Here is a 16,195-nt window from a genome sequence, read left to right as displayed (position 1 = left end):
ACGGGTAATTAAAATTGTATTTATCTCTATATGTTTAATAGATTTGATAAATATATCAGTTTTCATTAAGTAATTGGATGACCATAATTTGATGTTTGGGTAACGTATATAATTAAACTAATTTTTTCATAAGATATTATATTATAAAGTAATTTTATTATAAAAGTTAACATCCAATATTTTAAAAGTTTAGTCGAAAAATAATTTATAGACTTAATATCATAAAATGTTTAAAATGAAATGAATGATAGTAAATAATAAAAGAACAATGTGATTATGCTAAAAGATAATATCACCTCTAAAAAATAAATACAAATGAATATGTCTGAACTCTAAATTAATAAATATAATACTGAATTTTAATCTCTTAATTTTCATCTCAGTATCTCAAAATAAACCCGACCTAGGTGCAGGAAATTTTTCTTGTCTACACCCTTCCATTCACCTTATCTTAATTTTGTTGTTAGAATTAGAATAAAAGTGAAATTCAAGTATGAGAAATAGGGTTTGTAAAATGAAATGAGAAAAGGAAAAGTGAGATTATGGCCGTTGGATCTAGAGAAGGATAGAGTACAAACTGTTGATGTAAAATTAAATCAGAAATGGAAAATAATATTATCTTTTTTGTTTTGCCGAGTGCAAGAAGAAGAAGAAGAATGGCGCTACGGATAGGTTCTTCCACGGCGCCACTCAACTTCAGCTTTAACTTCAAATGGCGCCCGCGCCCCAACTCAGTAGTTTCATTCCCAATCCACGAATCCAATCGCGTCAGAGCCGCTGTTATTCTCTGCCGCGCCGCCAATTCACACTCTGGTCCCGTCCAGAAACGAAACTCGTCCGCCGCCAATACTAAGAAGAAGAAGAAAAACAAGAACAAGACTAACTCTGCACCCGAATCTGACGATTCTAACCCTTTGAGTTTCACTAAGTTTGATATTCCGCACGATTTTGACGATGACGGCCTCGAATATGGCGCTTCTGATTCGGATTTCGATTTGGATTTGGATTACCGACCTTCTTCTTCTTCTTCTCCTATGCCGCTGCCAGAACCGCCAGCTGGATTCCTCGTAGGCGACGACGGCAAGGTTCTCCTTACTTCAACAAATCGACTTGCCACCATTGTGAGTTCTTTTTGCTTTTCAGTTTTCTATTTTATGTTATTTTATTTTCATTATTGTTGTTTCTGTTGTTGTTGTTTATGGATGAATTTGAATTCACGTGTCTTAGTTTAATCAATGATGGTGATGATTAGCAAATTGCTGTTGATGGTGTAATCTTAGAGGTTCTAGTTGTAAGGCCGATTTGATAAAGTTTTACTTTTCACAATTAGCTTATCAAAGTACTACTTATCAAAGTTCGCTTGTGAAAATAGTTTTCTAAAAGTTCTAACACCTATGTTTGGTAAACCAAATTGTAACAAGAATATTACATTCAGCACAGTAGAATTTTCCTTGTAACAAGCATGAACTAAAATAGGTTTTAAAATTCAAAATGGTCATAATAGACATAACTAGAGGAAGAATTTTGATAGTGAATTTAATTTGGCATCAATTATTTAATTAAGGATAAATCTGGATATTTATTAATATATGAAATTATATAAGACTTTTTCAATTTTGATAAGTACAAACTAACTTTAGAAAGTACCTCTTTAAATGCTTTCAAAAGCATCCCCAAATTTTCAAAGCTTTATACAAGCACATGATATTTTTTTATTTATTAAACACAAAGTGAGGTAGTTGTGCTTTTGCTTTTGAGAAACAAAAGCACCTCTTAGAACAGCTTTACCAGGCCTAAGTTGTACACAGTCGAACTGTTTGGAGAGAAACTGGCAAGGTAAAAACATGACAGTGCCTTGACACATTGCCATTTTCATTATCTAACCTGTCATTGCTCCCCTATTTTGGAGTATATAATGTTTCAGAAATGAGAGCTGAAGAGCACCGATGTCTTAGTTAATGATTGTGTTGATTGCCTTGAGTAATTTGATTTTCGTTGTAGTTGACATCATGTGACACATGACAGAATGGATCAAGATTGTAATATCTTTCCTTTTTGCGTCATGTGTCTCCGTGTTTGTGTGCTGGGTTTGTGGCTCGTTACATTCCTTGAATGTATGAATTCTGAGTAAGTTGTTGACAAATGACAGGTTGATCCATCCAACAAGCTTCCATTGGAGTGTGTTATAAGGAGAGTCTTCAGAAGTTCTGATGGAGACGAGTGTTTGTTGCTCTGCCCAGTCGACACGTAAGTGCAAAGCTTCTAAATCTAGAACAGTGGTCCCTGCCCCTGTATGACTATCCCATAAAGCCAATATCTTGTTATCCCTGCCTTCTGTTATTCTTGAATGATATGGATACAAAAATCATACTGCAGGCCAGTCCAGATATTAAAGAGCACCAATGTTGATGGATGGTCAGCTGTAAGTTTCTGTTTTCACATCCTAAGTTGTAATCGCCATCTTTAGTAATGAGACCTCATTGGTCACTCTCTATTGTGAGAAAAAGTTCACTTTCCTCACCACCTGGTGGATCAATCTCATTTGAGTTCATATTTTCTTCCTGTGATTTAGATCAGTGATGAGGAAGTTGAATCTATTCTTCCAGCTGCAGCTTATGCACTTGCCAAGATACACATGCATCTTGTTCATAGTGGGTATGTTTGTGATTCTTTGTTATGTAGAAAATCATGAAATTGAATTATGTCTTTCATCTTCACAAAATATTTCTGCGTCTCCACATCAGGTACTGTTATACAGCACGTGGTGGTTTTTGCTACTCAGAAGAAGACATATTTGACTTTCACACAGGTGAGGATTTCTGTGCTCTCTGTTTTCACAAATTAACTCCTAATGTTTCTATCTGGTAGCTGATATAAATTTATGGTGTAGTTTTGTCAATACCCTGTATTCAGGATGATGATAATCTGTAATTGGGGATTTTCTACTGCATAATTATTTGGGTTACATTACATGCCCAGAATCTAATGCCAGATGTTTTCACCATTTTGCAGATGATGGTAAGGAAGTTGATGGTTTGCCAACTGAAGGTGTGGAAATTACGTATTTCAATTTGGTAAATCTGTTACCCTTTAATCAGACAACTATGTTTGTTTGTTTCCTTCTGAAAGGTTTATTTTCAATAGCAAAGCTTTAATTTGAGCTCTTTTTTTTCCCCTCCTTTTGGTAATGGCTAGTTTACTGAAATGTACTAGTGTACATTCCATCTTTTCAAGAGTGTTACTGTCAAGTCCGAAAAAAAGAGTGTGTTACTGTCATGGACATCCCTTCTTGTATGACCCATAAACTGTTTATGCATTAGTGGGTCTTCTGGAGAACTCCTAGACCATCGTCCATCACCATTTTACATCGTCATATGTGTATCTGTCCAAAGTTGTTCCATACCAAACAAATGGCACTAGAGCTGTGGTCATATACTCATATTTACTGCAAGCTTATGTTTATCTCGTGTTACAGGAAGGTGCCCAGTACATGATTTATACGCCATCTGATCCACTTCTTTTTGTTGCTGTCAAGGTAAGCTTCCATACGGAAACTTTTTAGATGACAAGTGGTATCATCATATTATCTTGAAACAGTTCATCTCGCCAATTACATTTATAGTTGACTGGAAACATTCCAGAAGACTGGTGTGAATGAAGTGTTGAATACCATTCAGTTCCTAGTTTTTGGCAGTCTAGTTCAGTTCAGTATGTAATTAATGTGGCCTCCTTTGTTGTTTCTCTGTTTAGGACGAGAAGGGGATGCTACAAATTGCCGATGATGTAAGTTCACAATACTACAGGCTGTTAACTTTTAGTTCCAAACTCATATTTCTTGTATATTATTACATCTATAATGTCACTGTAAGATTTAGCATAAGGCACTTGAATTGATTGAGGCTGCTGATGACATTTATAAATAGGACTTGCTTGAAGATCCTGCCATCATAGATGCGATAGATGAGGAGACGGAATTTAATGCCTTGGTGGTATGTGCTTTCATTCTACCAAGTTACCAGTTTACTTGGTCATTAATTTTACCCTATTCACTTAAACAACTTCCGTTGTCGTCCCTCCAGGAAGAAGAAGCTGCACTTCATGATTCAATGATGGATGAGAGTTAACTTATGTACTTTTTTTGGCAATCTTACTTACAGTATTTAGTTTTCCACTGTCTTGTGTATATGATCAAATTTTGTAAGTGTGCTATATTTTATAGTTGACAAATGGGATATAGACTTTCACGTCTGGAGGATGTTCGAGAATTCCCTCACTTGAACCCCAACATAATGTTTCTTTTAAATGACAAGCAAAAATGCATCAGGTAGTAATTTTAATTTATAGATATCATGAACATGAAAACACGAATGTAGACGTAACACACTTTTTATTTTCAACATCTACAGGGACGCGTTCGTGGATAGTGGTACGACTGAATGAATAAATACGTCTCAGGTTACGGTACACCTATGTGTTCAATACATTAATAAATGAATACAATACAAAACCAGTAACGGCTTGTTTGGGTGAGCTTTTAAAAAAATATTTTTTTTTGAGTTATCTTTTTTTAAAAGATCTTATAGAGAAGTAAAAGTAATTTTATGTTTGGATATCTCATGTAAAAAAATCTTTTTATCAATCAATTATGTTTGGGTATAATAATATAAAAGTATTTTTTTGTTTATTTATTACATGAAAAACATCTTTTTTTTTAAGAAAAAAAGATCTTTTAAAAAAAGATGTAAATTACAGCTTCTCAAAAAAGATCTTTTTTCGATTTTACTAGTGTTTTTACTTTTACTAATAGAAATTTGTTTAAAAAATAAAAAAAAAAATTTTTTCATTAAAAAAAATTTTTTTTTAACAAAATAATGGCGCCCAAATGGCGCCCAAACATGCACTAAGAGAGCTAGAGTGCTACATTTACTAAACTACTACCTCTGAATATCTCTATGGCATATTTTGTACTCTACCATAAAAAGTAATGTACACCAACAAGAAGTGATATAAAAAAAAAAAAACTACATACATTGTGTTGGATTATATAAAGTATAAACGCAGATAACGGAGCAAGTGTATACTAAGAGAGTAAGAGTTATTGCGACTTGTTTTATTTTCCTGGCGAATGGGATTTGTCGACCACATAGTCTTGGTCAGCCTTAGCGTGGATTTCTCCCCTGAACTGGAAATACCTCTCAAACGCTCTTGGAAGGAACCTTGGTATCAAGAACCCAAAGAGATTCAGGGAGTAATAAACTAGGTTGGTCAACGCTAGAATCCTACCGAACCAAAACCATGCCACGTCCTGCAGCATCCACCCATTCAATTTAAATGGTATGGTCATAACACATAGTGTGATAAATAGCAAGAGCTTAGAGGGATTATAAAAGGAACCTTGAATTGTGGATTTGGCGGGAGAGTGGTATTGAGCCACACTGATTGTAACCAGTCAATATCCACGGAGATCCTTCTAACTGTGTACATCAACGGCACCAACGCCCTCACCGGCGATGAAAACATGGACAAGCCACTCATTATGTTCTCACTCAGTATCTGAAAAGATAGCAAGAACAAGTGTGGACTCGCTGAACGAACCGCATGCTGGTCCCCTCTTCCGAACCCACCCAGCACGTACGCAAGAGGTAAGAACATCCCCACGGCTGTTCCCACCACCACATACGCCTGAAACAACCTACTTGCGTGGAAGATCTGTTGCTGCGGCGACCCGTACGACGGGAAGGAGAAGCGCGAGAGTGCGAAGGCGTAGATGGTGACGAATGCAGGGAAAGCGAGATCCATGAGAGAGACGAGGCCACTTGCTGAGAAGACTAGTATGAAGGCTACGAGTTGAAGCTCTATTATACGCAGCGAACCCATTAGGTTCATGCTACCAACTACAGTTGGTGGAGGAGGAGTAGAAGCAACGTCGTCATGTTCTTGTTGGAATAATAATCTTCTCTCGTGGGGAGGTGTTGTTGGAACCCTTGTGTCTTCTGCTCCGGACACTGCTAACGACGACACGCCCGACATACTTTTTCAAATTGAAACAAGAATCAGAATGTGATGAAAGTGACACTGACGGATCGGAAGATTTATAACTACATAATTTTCGGATAGAGATAGATGAAATGATATACCCGTAAGACGAAGCGGAAATAATGATTCGAACATGATCGCTGATACCGCCACGTGTCTTGCAACTGGCACCTGCTTCCTCGTCCACGTGGATTTCTCAGTGCTCTCCACGCGTCACCTTAGGGAGTCATGGCATCTCATGCTTTGTAGGAGTAATCTTTCGGCAGTAGAAAAGTAATTTTTTTTTTTGATAATAGTTGTTTTTTTTTTTGTGACTGAAATAAATTAAACAAAAGAAAAACAAAACAAACAAAATAAGGAACTGCCTAAATAGAGGGACAGTCCCGTTTAAGACTACTCTTAAACTCCTCCCAAGGTGAAAGAAGCTCCACATGCGAAAGTTGTAACTTCATCGCCATCTTTGCCATAGTATCTGCCACCGTGTTTGCATCTCTCATAATCAAACGAAAGTCAACCCGCCAATTTCAATGCATGGTATCTCTTATTTTGAGCACCAGTGGATCAATAAACCCAAAACCATCTTGAGTAACAAGATTAAATGCTTCCACACAATCCGTCTCACAAATAACATCTCGTTGACCCACATCCCAAGCTAAGAGATATCCTCTCCAAATAGCAAACAATTCTCCTTAAAGAATACTATTACTCTCAATCATTCCCAAACATCCCCTTTGCCAGCTCCCATTACAATCTCTAATAACACAAGCAAAACCAACACTATCACCCGAACCAAAATAACTAGCATCACAATTAATCTTAAAAGTACCAATGGATGGGGGATTCCAAAAACCATTTAGAGTAGAGGGAAGGGACATACGTTGTAATTCAAAGATATTCCTAAGCTCCTTTTCTGAAGTTAATGCCAGACAAATCACTTTTTCCGGAGGCCAAGTTTCATCGGGATTAAAGATGTCATTATTCCTTGCTCGCCATATCCACCAAAGTCCCGAAAAGAACTTGAACGGATGCTCTCTGCTATGATACTAGAACCAGTTCTTCAAATCCAAAGGATGACAAGAAATATCCAACCTATGCCAGACAAGTTGAGCTTTGGGACAATCCCGAATACAATGTAAAACCGATTCCTGGCTAGAAAGACATCTTGGACACTTATCCGACGACGACATCCCTCTTCTAAAACGAAAACTTGCATTTGGAAGAGCCTCCTTAAGACACAACCAAGCCAAAAATTTATACTTTTCCGAAACAAGCTGGCGCCAAAGCCAAAGCCAATTCTCCCGCTCCTCCCAACCAAACAGCTGCTTACACAACCACAAGTAACCATTGCGAGAGTTATAGACTTTGGCAGCAGACCCACTCCAATACCAACCCACTTCCGGACCTGCTTGTTCATCTGGATTGTAAGAAAGAATATTATCTTTCAGATTTTGAGATAAAGGAGAATAAAGAGTATCCAAATGCCACCTACCAACCGACCAAATATCCTGTATCCGGAGATTCGAATCAGAAATGTGAACATAATCGATCTCATTAGATAACCGTCCTTCTTTCCTCCAGCTAGAAAATCAAAAATTCTGGTTCAAATCTCCAATACACCAAGCAAACCCATCCTTCAACACTTCCCAAGCCTTGCAAAGACACCTCCAAATGGGAGAGTCCTTGTTCTTAGGATAACTAAAACAGTCATATAGAGATGATCGGTATTTGGCATCCAACAATTGGACCCATAACTTGTTTGGCTGCTGGAAGAAAGTCCAAATTAGCTTCCCAAGAAGAGCAATATTTACACAATAAGGATCTCTAATCCCTAAACCTCCATATTTTTTTGGAGTAACCAGTACCTTTCAACTAACAAGATTCAATTCTCTTCCATCAACTTGTCCTTTCCAAAGAAAATTCCTCATCATAGACTCCAATTTACTAATGATTCCTTTGGGAAAAATAGAGACCTGCATCTGGTACGTGGGAATAGCAGCGACAACCCAAGTTAGATTTGGACCCACACAATTTACTAAAAACTCATATTATAAATTTTTTATGTAATTTTTTAGATAATTAAAAAATGTAGATAAATTTTTATGTCAGAATTAGTTATAAAATAATTTATATAAGAAAAACTTTATGGTGCTCACAGTGTAAATCACCATATGATACTGATGGTAGATGTCGCACAATAAGAACAACACATATTTGGAAGATAGTTAAATTGAGTGCTGTTTATTTACCTATTATGATGGAGGATCATAATTTTTGCTTGAGTTTAGTATCTATATTTGTTTAAGAAATTGTGTAATAAAGAAGAATTTATTGGATCGTTTTTTTTTTTCTAATAAAAATAAATCGAATTGTGTTAAGATAATGATAGTTGGATCTTGTTAAAAGATATAATAATGTTAAAGTATATTGTGTCAAAAATATACTAAAAAAAGAAATGACCATTTAAAAAAAAAAAGAAAAGATCATTTTAAAAATAGAAAAAAAAAAAGAAGAAAAAACTCATTTTCAATCGTTAGTTTAGGATTGTCAGTGATAATAAAGTAGTACGTGTAGTATTGTTGGCGTAAAGCATCTTCAACAGATCGATTCTACCAGACGAGTGTCGAGAAGTAGTCGAACACAACATCTCAAAATGGACCAACGTGACTTTGAGGCTGGTGATTGATGACAGTTGTTTTCGGTGAGAAATAGAGAAATAATTGGAATTGAGAGGATCCGTCGTAATCTAATTAAAAGAGAAGATGGTGTAGTTTTTATTTTGTACGTATTAACAACACTATGACTTTCTCCAGTTGTTGTGTCTCAGAAAGATTTAAAGTTCTACCTTTCTGCTGTTCTGTCACCCTCTTCCAAAAACACAACGCCCAATACTCCACCTTAAAGCCAGAACCTATCTTTATTTTTTGGCAATGCAAAATTGTCTATATTAATTCGAATCTTACTAAAAAATAAGAATATTCTGACCCAAAATCCTTGACCCATCCTATTTCTTAATCTAAATACTTCATTATCACTAACTAGCAATTAAATGTATGTAACAAGAAACAGACAAATTTTAAACCCAACGCTCCATGTCAGAATCTATCTACGATACCTATAGTCTGCATCACATAATGATCAGCACCATTAGCACCTTAGAACCTCCTTTTATATAATTCATAATGTTAAAAATTATATCATAATAAATTTTACAATAATAATTATAATAAAAACTGATTTGATAATAAATATTCTATATATATTGAATTATTCATTTTAAAAAATATTTGAATTTATAAATTTTATTTTATGTACAATCACATAAAGATGTAATTTTTGTATTGTTACAGTATTATAATTTAAAATGAATAAACAAAGTTTGTCATATGTAGTTTATTTAGCTAATTTTTTTAGTATTGTTGTATATTGTATTTGATTAATTGTATATATAGTATTAAATAAATTTATAAAGCAAATACGCATATTAATCTATTTATTCAATAATGATACTCTATGGTATAATTTTGATATTATTGTGTCAAAATTGAAAATGATGGAAGAAATTTTTGATTATTTATCTGAGAGATTATGAAATTAATAAAATAATATTAATAAGAGTATCATTGATTATACACATAAGTAAATTACAACAATATGTAATTTGAATATTTATAAGTGAAAATTATTGTTATTGTTATTTTAATATAGATGTTAATTGTATTTGGATGTTATTTTATAATTAAAATGCTTAATGATACTTAACAAATTCAATTAATTAAGAATATTAAATAATAAATATATTTTTTGTAAAAAGATATAAAATATAAAAAAAGTTTTTTAATGATTATTACCTATTTAAAATAGCTGATATGGTTTAATAATAAAGAAGTTCTTTTAATAATTATCACCTATTTAAAATAATTGACATGCTACAATAAAAAATAATTATATGAATAAATTTATTTCATAATAATTTCATATCAATTTTATATAATAAAAATAAACAGTAAAAATGGAAAACAAGCATAGATCAAACAGAGCATAACATTTTACTTTTACCCTTCTTAGTTCCGTTTAATATGGGGACATTTCTCGTCTTATTTCTTTTATTGCTTTGATGTTAATAAACTCCAATAAGTATTTGGATATCACAAAGAAATGAAAGAATCAATCTGAGTGTCGAAATTTGAAGAACATTACAGAGAAAAACAGGCATCTCTATGAGGATGAAAGAGAAACAGAAACAGTGTTGAGTGAGATACGAAGAGGATTTCCACCTCCCTCCTCAAACAAAACCAAAACATTTCCGCTGTCCTTAAGGAACGACCGCGGCACGTGGTACCTGTTACCATATATCATAACATACACAAGCCATTATTCTTATTATTTTTTTTTTGGTGACTCATTATTCTTATTATTTGATGAACAAGTAAGGTTAATAAAAAAGTAAGTAACTTACAGTGTTTGAGAAGGTTGGTCATTGGAATCATGGAATGAGACCCAATAGCGACCAATGCTTTGTCCATTCACCCAAGCTTCGCCTTTTCCCATTGACTCGAGGTTCAGTGCAACTGCCTCATCTCCCTCAGGTGAATCAAATACATTCTACATGCAATTTATTGTATCTCTTTAATTACTATTCATCAATAATTTCTCTCTGCAACAAACACTTTCCAATTCAGGTTTACAGTACCTTGTACCAAACGAGTGTCTGATTACTAGGGTTGTCCCCTAGTTCACACCATTCATTAGAATTGCTATTCTGTTCTTCATATATTTCTAACTTTTCCCCCAGTAATCCTACCTGTAATGCACAACAAGAGACCCATCATGAAAATAATGCCACATTATACTTCTTAATAACTCAACAAAAGTAAAAACAACCTGATATCCCCATGTAGCATTGGTCAAGTCATGGGACTCTTCGCTACACCGAATTTCCACTGTGGTTAAACCAGCAAACCTTCTTTCAAGAAATGCCCCTGAATCCTTTTCAATAATTTAAGAAGGGACAAAAAAAAAGGTACTTTAATTTTGTTATGAAAGATAATAAGGAATATCATATATAAAGTCCATTTTAGAAACATTACCGGGAGTCCAACCATAACGCTGAGAATAGAAATATTATGTGTCCCTTCATTTAGTTCAACGGGGACCTCTAAGATGAAAGACTTGTCATTGTGATTTCCATGATCCCCTCCTATACCAACCAACCATACATAACGCTGAGTTATTTGAAATTCTTTTGTGAAGGGTTCAAATTAATGATTCAATAATTACTTACCTATGTATGTATCGTCCACAAAAGCATGGGCAACATGAGCAGCAGACTTAAGATGAAGTATTGCTTCACTGCAAGGCGAATTTTGTTCAAACCTGTTCATAAATTTAACTGGTTTCATCATTGGATTGCTCCATTGTAATAGTAAGGAATAACATGATATGTTTGATAAATTAGAGAATATTTTGTTGGGGATCTAAACAACTAACCTTAGAGTATACCAAAGGTAATCCGTATTGTCTTTGGTTAGGTTCATATGCTCCAGTAGTGAGTCTGATATTAAGCAAGTGTCATCAAAGTTTGGGATGACATCTTGAAATTGATCCCATTTGTCAGCAGAGCTGAAGGTTTGTACTGGATTTATTACTCTTGTGTTGCTGTTAGTATTTACCTGTGCATGAAATCATATTATAGATACTGATCAAATAAACACAACCATTTTATTGAGTATATGTTGTAAGTTATATAAAATCACTAAATATCTTATTAATTAGTCTTCTATTAATTGTGATGGAGTAGTTCATACTTACAGTTGCAGTATTGAAAGTCACATTTTGACAATCTGGTAGGATACTTATTGATTTTTTTGGCAATTCGTATGATCTGTTTTGGAATTGAACAGTAACTTTATTCACACTGTCATTATTTACAAGGAAAGCAACACATCCCCCCTCTTCTTCTTCTTCTTCTTCAAAAACATAACCCTGGTTGAATTGAAACCGAATAGAATCAATGGAATATTTGGGATTGAATTATATTGGTGAAAAATAAACCTGATATGATAGATGGTAGTCACCTCCTGCAGTTCACCTAAGGTGAAATTCCTCTGCATCCCTTGCAGTAAGGTGGTAGAACAAGATTTAATTGCAGCATGCATCTCCTTAAGATGACCCCACTTGGGTTGTCTTAATAGACCTATTGGGGGGGGGACAAATCTATTAGAAGGCCGTATAAACTCTTCAAGGGAATAATTAATTAATGTTGTAATAATACTAATTACCATATTCATCAAGTGGAGCTTGATCATAATAAGATGTTATAACATAGGCTGAGCTTGATCTCCCAAAGTTAGTTCCTCCATGGTACTAATAAGTTTTCAAACAATGCAGTAACTAACGTGACCAATTACACAGAACAAAGTTGAATATATTAGTACATATGAGTAATTACCATATAGTAGTTGACATAGCTTCCATTTTTTCTTGCAATAAAAAGAGTGACATGGAATGCAATATCTTCTGCAGACCTTATGTACGGCTTACCACCATAAACTTGATAGCTTCAAGAGAAAAATAAATAACATGACAGGAGAAAATTAAATTAAAGAAAACAGTAGTTAATATTTTGCTTAATATAAAATAAGTAGTGCTAGTTAGTTGAGTGAGGTAACCTACAAAGAAGTCCAATTTTCTGTCCAGAGTGCGGGCTTATTGGGGGAATTTGGTCCAGTAAAGGTTTCGCCACATCTCATTCCATTACATGCATTAATCTTAATATGTAATACATGGTAGAAGCTAAGTAGGATTAATAATTATCCTAAGTAAGTAAGTAAATGATTAATATAAATGTGACTAACCAGTGGATCAGGAGCATCGGTTTGCTTGCACATAACCCAAGGTACGCCAGTTTGGAGGGAGGCAGCCATATCAGCAGCCCAACTAACATACCTGCTTCCTTCTTCTCCAAATGAATGTTCTATGTTTTGATATTCGTTCTCAATCTAATACGTTCTTTTATCATTATAATTTCCATTAATTAATCAAGTGTTGTTGCCTTGTTGAGGGATTCGTTCATACCTGCGATAATATAATTGGACCTCCTTGAGAAGCATATAAGCCCTCTGATTGCATCATGCTCACTATTTTCGTCGTAAAATTTTGCATGTACGCCTAAACATACATAAATATATCAATTATTTCAAACACCTACCATAAATATGGAAAAAGAAAATTAAATAACATAACTGTGATCATAACAAAAAATTAGACAAAGTTAAAGTGCGACATGACCTTGAACGGTTCATTGTCGGTTCGGTAAACAATGTCAGGAACATCATGTAACCAAAATGGGAATCCCCTACATACCACCAAGTTCAATTCAGTTCAGGATATGATGATAATAAGTATTTCTTAACCAGCTTTGTTGGTTTCATAAAATAAATAATAGAGAAATAATTAAGTCTCATTAGAATTTATTATTTTTAACCATCATTTTTAGTTATCAATTTAATTTCTTTAATTTAGTACTCTAATAATATATTTTTAACTTATATTTTTAAATATTAATAATTAATAGCCGGTTAAAAACAATAATTCTACTGCCTTTATAGTATTTCTCGTAGTAATACGATGTTGTCTTGCATTCAGCTAGAAAGAAAGAGTGAGAAGGGAAATTACCCGTATGTCCATTCACTTTCGATGTAAGGTCCAATTCTAAGGCACACATATAGCCCTTGAGCTTCAATCTCCTTTATAAATCTCACTAAATCGTATCTGCCGCTGAAATCATACTGTCCTATGTATGTATTTTTATTTATTTATTCATTTCATCCGCATTACTAGCTTTTACATTAAAATACGTATATACGTACGTATACGTACCTGGCCGGGTTGGGGTTCATGGATATTCCAAAATACGTAGGTTTGAATAACGTCCAGTCCTCCTTCTTTTGCTTTCGCTATCAAATCTGGCCACATCTATAACCAAAACCTCATATATGTTATATTAAATATCCACCAATTTCGATTCAAAAGTCAAAACCCTTCTGTCTTTTTAGAAAACTAAATCAATATTAGCTATTTTTATTATAAAATTATTTTTTAATTTTATTTTTTGAAGAGATAAAATTAGAATTTAATATTTAAAAATTAAGATTTAAAGTATAATATTTAAGATTTAAAATTTAGAATAAAAATCATTTTAAAAAAATTTGGTTGATATTACTTGAAAAATAACTGGTTGTACTTGACAAATTATTAATATTAATATCCTTGTATCTTAGTTTTTCTTTTGTCCTTTTTTTCACAAGTGAACAATTTGACTTTAATGGCACCTTCGTCCACATCTCATCACCAAAAAGACAATTTTTTGTGGTTTATGTTTCACTAAGTTTGTTAGTTTTGATGTCATGCAAGAAAATAAATATGTATAAGTGTCCCTCGTAGTATATATTGCTGTTTTATTTTGGAAAATTCACTTTGTCTTTTTCATACCAATGTTTTGTTTAAAAACTCAGAATTATTTATCTTTAAGATCACTTTCCTAAGGCTAAATATAGTAGCTCAGCGTAGTAAGTAGTTAAGATGGTGGAAAAGAATTAAAAAGAAAAGTAAAATTAAAATGTTTGTTTGGATATGTAAAGCCTTGTCATGTGATACCTTAGATTCCGTCCTTATACTAATATTTCTTTTTTAATTTTAGAATAATATTGCATGGTTCTAGACATTAAAAACTAATAATAATAGCTATATATAATGATTTTCTTTCTCTTCTATTTTCCTAATTATTCCCTCCACACATGACATACCCGGAAAGGTGAAAAAATAATAATCATAATTATAGCTTTCATAGTTTGAAGTTTGAATTTAATTATAGTATTAGGTGGCAGCTACAGCTGTGTTTTGGTGTTGGTGAAAAACTGTCAAGTTGCAACAGTGATTACTACAAACTAGTTGAGTAACAGTGAATTAGTTTAATTTACAAAGATTCCAGACACAAGCTAGTGTCCAAAAGAATGCAGCTTTTGGATTGGGTCAACCAACAATGCAAGCAAGCTAGCTAGCTAATTAATAAGTTAGATTAATATATATAATGCCAGTTTCGTATTTCAAATAATAGATTTGAAAATAATATAATGCACCCTCAAACATATATAACGGTGGTCATTAATGGAAGAAGATGAAAACAAGAAGAAAGATAATGAATAAATATAAGGCAGCTGAACTGTGTGAGAAGAATGGCATTACATAAACATAGATACCTGAGGAGTGCTGCGGGGATAGTGAATGGAGCCAGAGAAGAGAATTTTCCTATGGCCACCAATGATAAGAGATCTTCCATCATAAGTCACCTCTGCATCTTCATTATTTCCTCTTGCAATTGTGACTCCTATTATGACCATTAATAATGTCATAAATAAACACACATGAACCCAGTAGCTTCCCATCTATACATACAATCACTCTATCTATCTCTCCTTAATTCTCTCTGAAATATTTAGGTGCACTTGTGCATATATATTACATTACATTCACATAGCAAGTTAGCAAATTAAACGAGTATTGTTATGGTAGAGGAGGGAAGTGGCAGCAAAAAAAAGAAAGTGAGGACTTTAGGGACATGTGGGAACCACAATTCACAATTGTGAGAGAAAGAAGGTAACAAAGCTGTTGCATGTGCAACCCAAACCGGATTCACTCCCCTTATTATACTCTTATCAACGGGTATGTCACTAGCGAATAAGGAAATGCCACTTCACACTACATACACCACCAATACTTGAAATATATGCACCACCATTGCTTCATCTTCCATAAATCGGAAGCCATTTTTTTTTCATATTTTATAGAGTAAATTTTTTATATTTTATAAAAAAATTATTTACTCATTTTAAAATAAAAAAGAAAAAACAATAAATGATAAATAAATATGGTAAAGAAAAAAATTGATTTATGCTTATTTTTCTGAGAAGTTTTGAATTATGCAGAATTTATCAGTACACATAAAAAATTCTTAAACAATACACTCAAATATCTTCGTGTTACACCTAAATATCTTCGTGTTATACCTAAATTTGCTGCAAATACAGAAAAATATTTCCTCCAATGCTGCATTTTTTCTTCTTTTTTTTATTTCTTTCTTTCTTTTAGTTGAATAAATGTA

At 33.6% G+C, this 16,195-nt stretch overlaps 3 protein-coding genes across 3 annotated transcripts; 1 reads left to right on the top strand and 2 right to left on the bottom strand.

Annotated features, from left to right (window-relative positions):
- The first annotated feature begins 476 nt into the window (after positions 1–476).
- LOC107630926 (uncharacterized) lies at positions 477–4,316 on the top strand. The gene is made up of 11 exons (XM_088506498.1): positions 477–1,121; positions 2,150–2,247; positions 2,377–2,422; positions 2,573–2,655; positions 2,745–2,809; positions 3,013–3,074; positions 3,476–3,535; positions 3,751–3,783; positions 3,924–3,989; positions 4,080–4,129; positions 4,220–4,316. Exons 1-10 carry the CDS (start codon positions 603–605, stop codon positions 4,122–4,124), a joined length of 1,077 nt encoding a protein of 358 aa, XP_088362624.1. The 5' UTR covers positions 477–602; the 3' UTR covers positions 4,125–4,129; positions 4,220–4,316.
- A 490-nt stretch (positions 4,317–4,806) lies between these two features.
- LOC107634613 (uncharacterized) lies at positions 4,807–6,065 on the bottom strand. Its single transcript, XM_016338034.3, has 2 exons — positions 5,395–6,065; positions 4,807–5,305 (listed from the first exon to the last, which is right to left on the bottom strand). Exons 1-2 carry the CDS (start codon positions 6,028–6,030, stop codon positions 5,111–5,113), a joined length of 831 nt encoding a protein of 276 aa, XP_016193520.1. The 5' UTR covers positions 6,031–6,065; the 3' UTR covers positions 4,807–5,110.
- Positions 6,066–10,106: 4,041 nt separating this feature from the next.
- On the bottom strand, positions 10,107–15,696 carry LOC107630924 (beta-galactosidase 6-like). The gene is made up of 18 exons (XM_016334220.3): positions 15,294–15,696; positions 13,915–14,010; positions 13,711–13,823; positions 13,324–13,390; positions 13,111–13,203; positions 12,891–13,034; positions 12,709–12,803; positions 12,485–12,593; positions 12,315–12,399; positions 12,111–12,229; positions 11,845–12,018; positions 11,524–11,705; positions 11,318–11,409; positions 11,124–11,233; positions 10,918–11,022; positions 10,727–10,837; positions 10,493–10,638; positions 10,107–10,375 (listed from the first exon to the last, which is right to left on the bottom strand). The coding sequence occupies exons 1-18, from the start codon at positions 15,477–15,479 to the stop codon at positions 10,252–10,254; spliced, it is 2,151 nt and encodes a 716-aa protein (XP_016189706.1). The 5' UTR covers positions 15,480–15,696; the 3' UTR covers positions 10,107–10,251.
- Positions 15,697–16,195: the final 499 nt, after the last annotated feature.

Source organism: Arachis ipaensis, chromosome B3 (genome assembly GCF_059453495.1).
Source record: "Arachis ipaensis isolate K30076 ecotype BB chromosome B3, ASM5945349v1, whole genome shotgun sequence".
NCBI classification, from domain to species: domain Eukaryota; kingdom Viridiplantae; phylum Streptophyta; class Magnoliopsida; order Fabales; family Fabaceae; genus Arachis; species Arachis ipaensis.
Note: the sequence above shows the minus strand (reverse complement) of the source record. Positions and strands in the feature narration are given on the sequence as shown.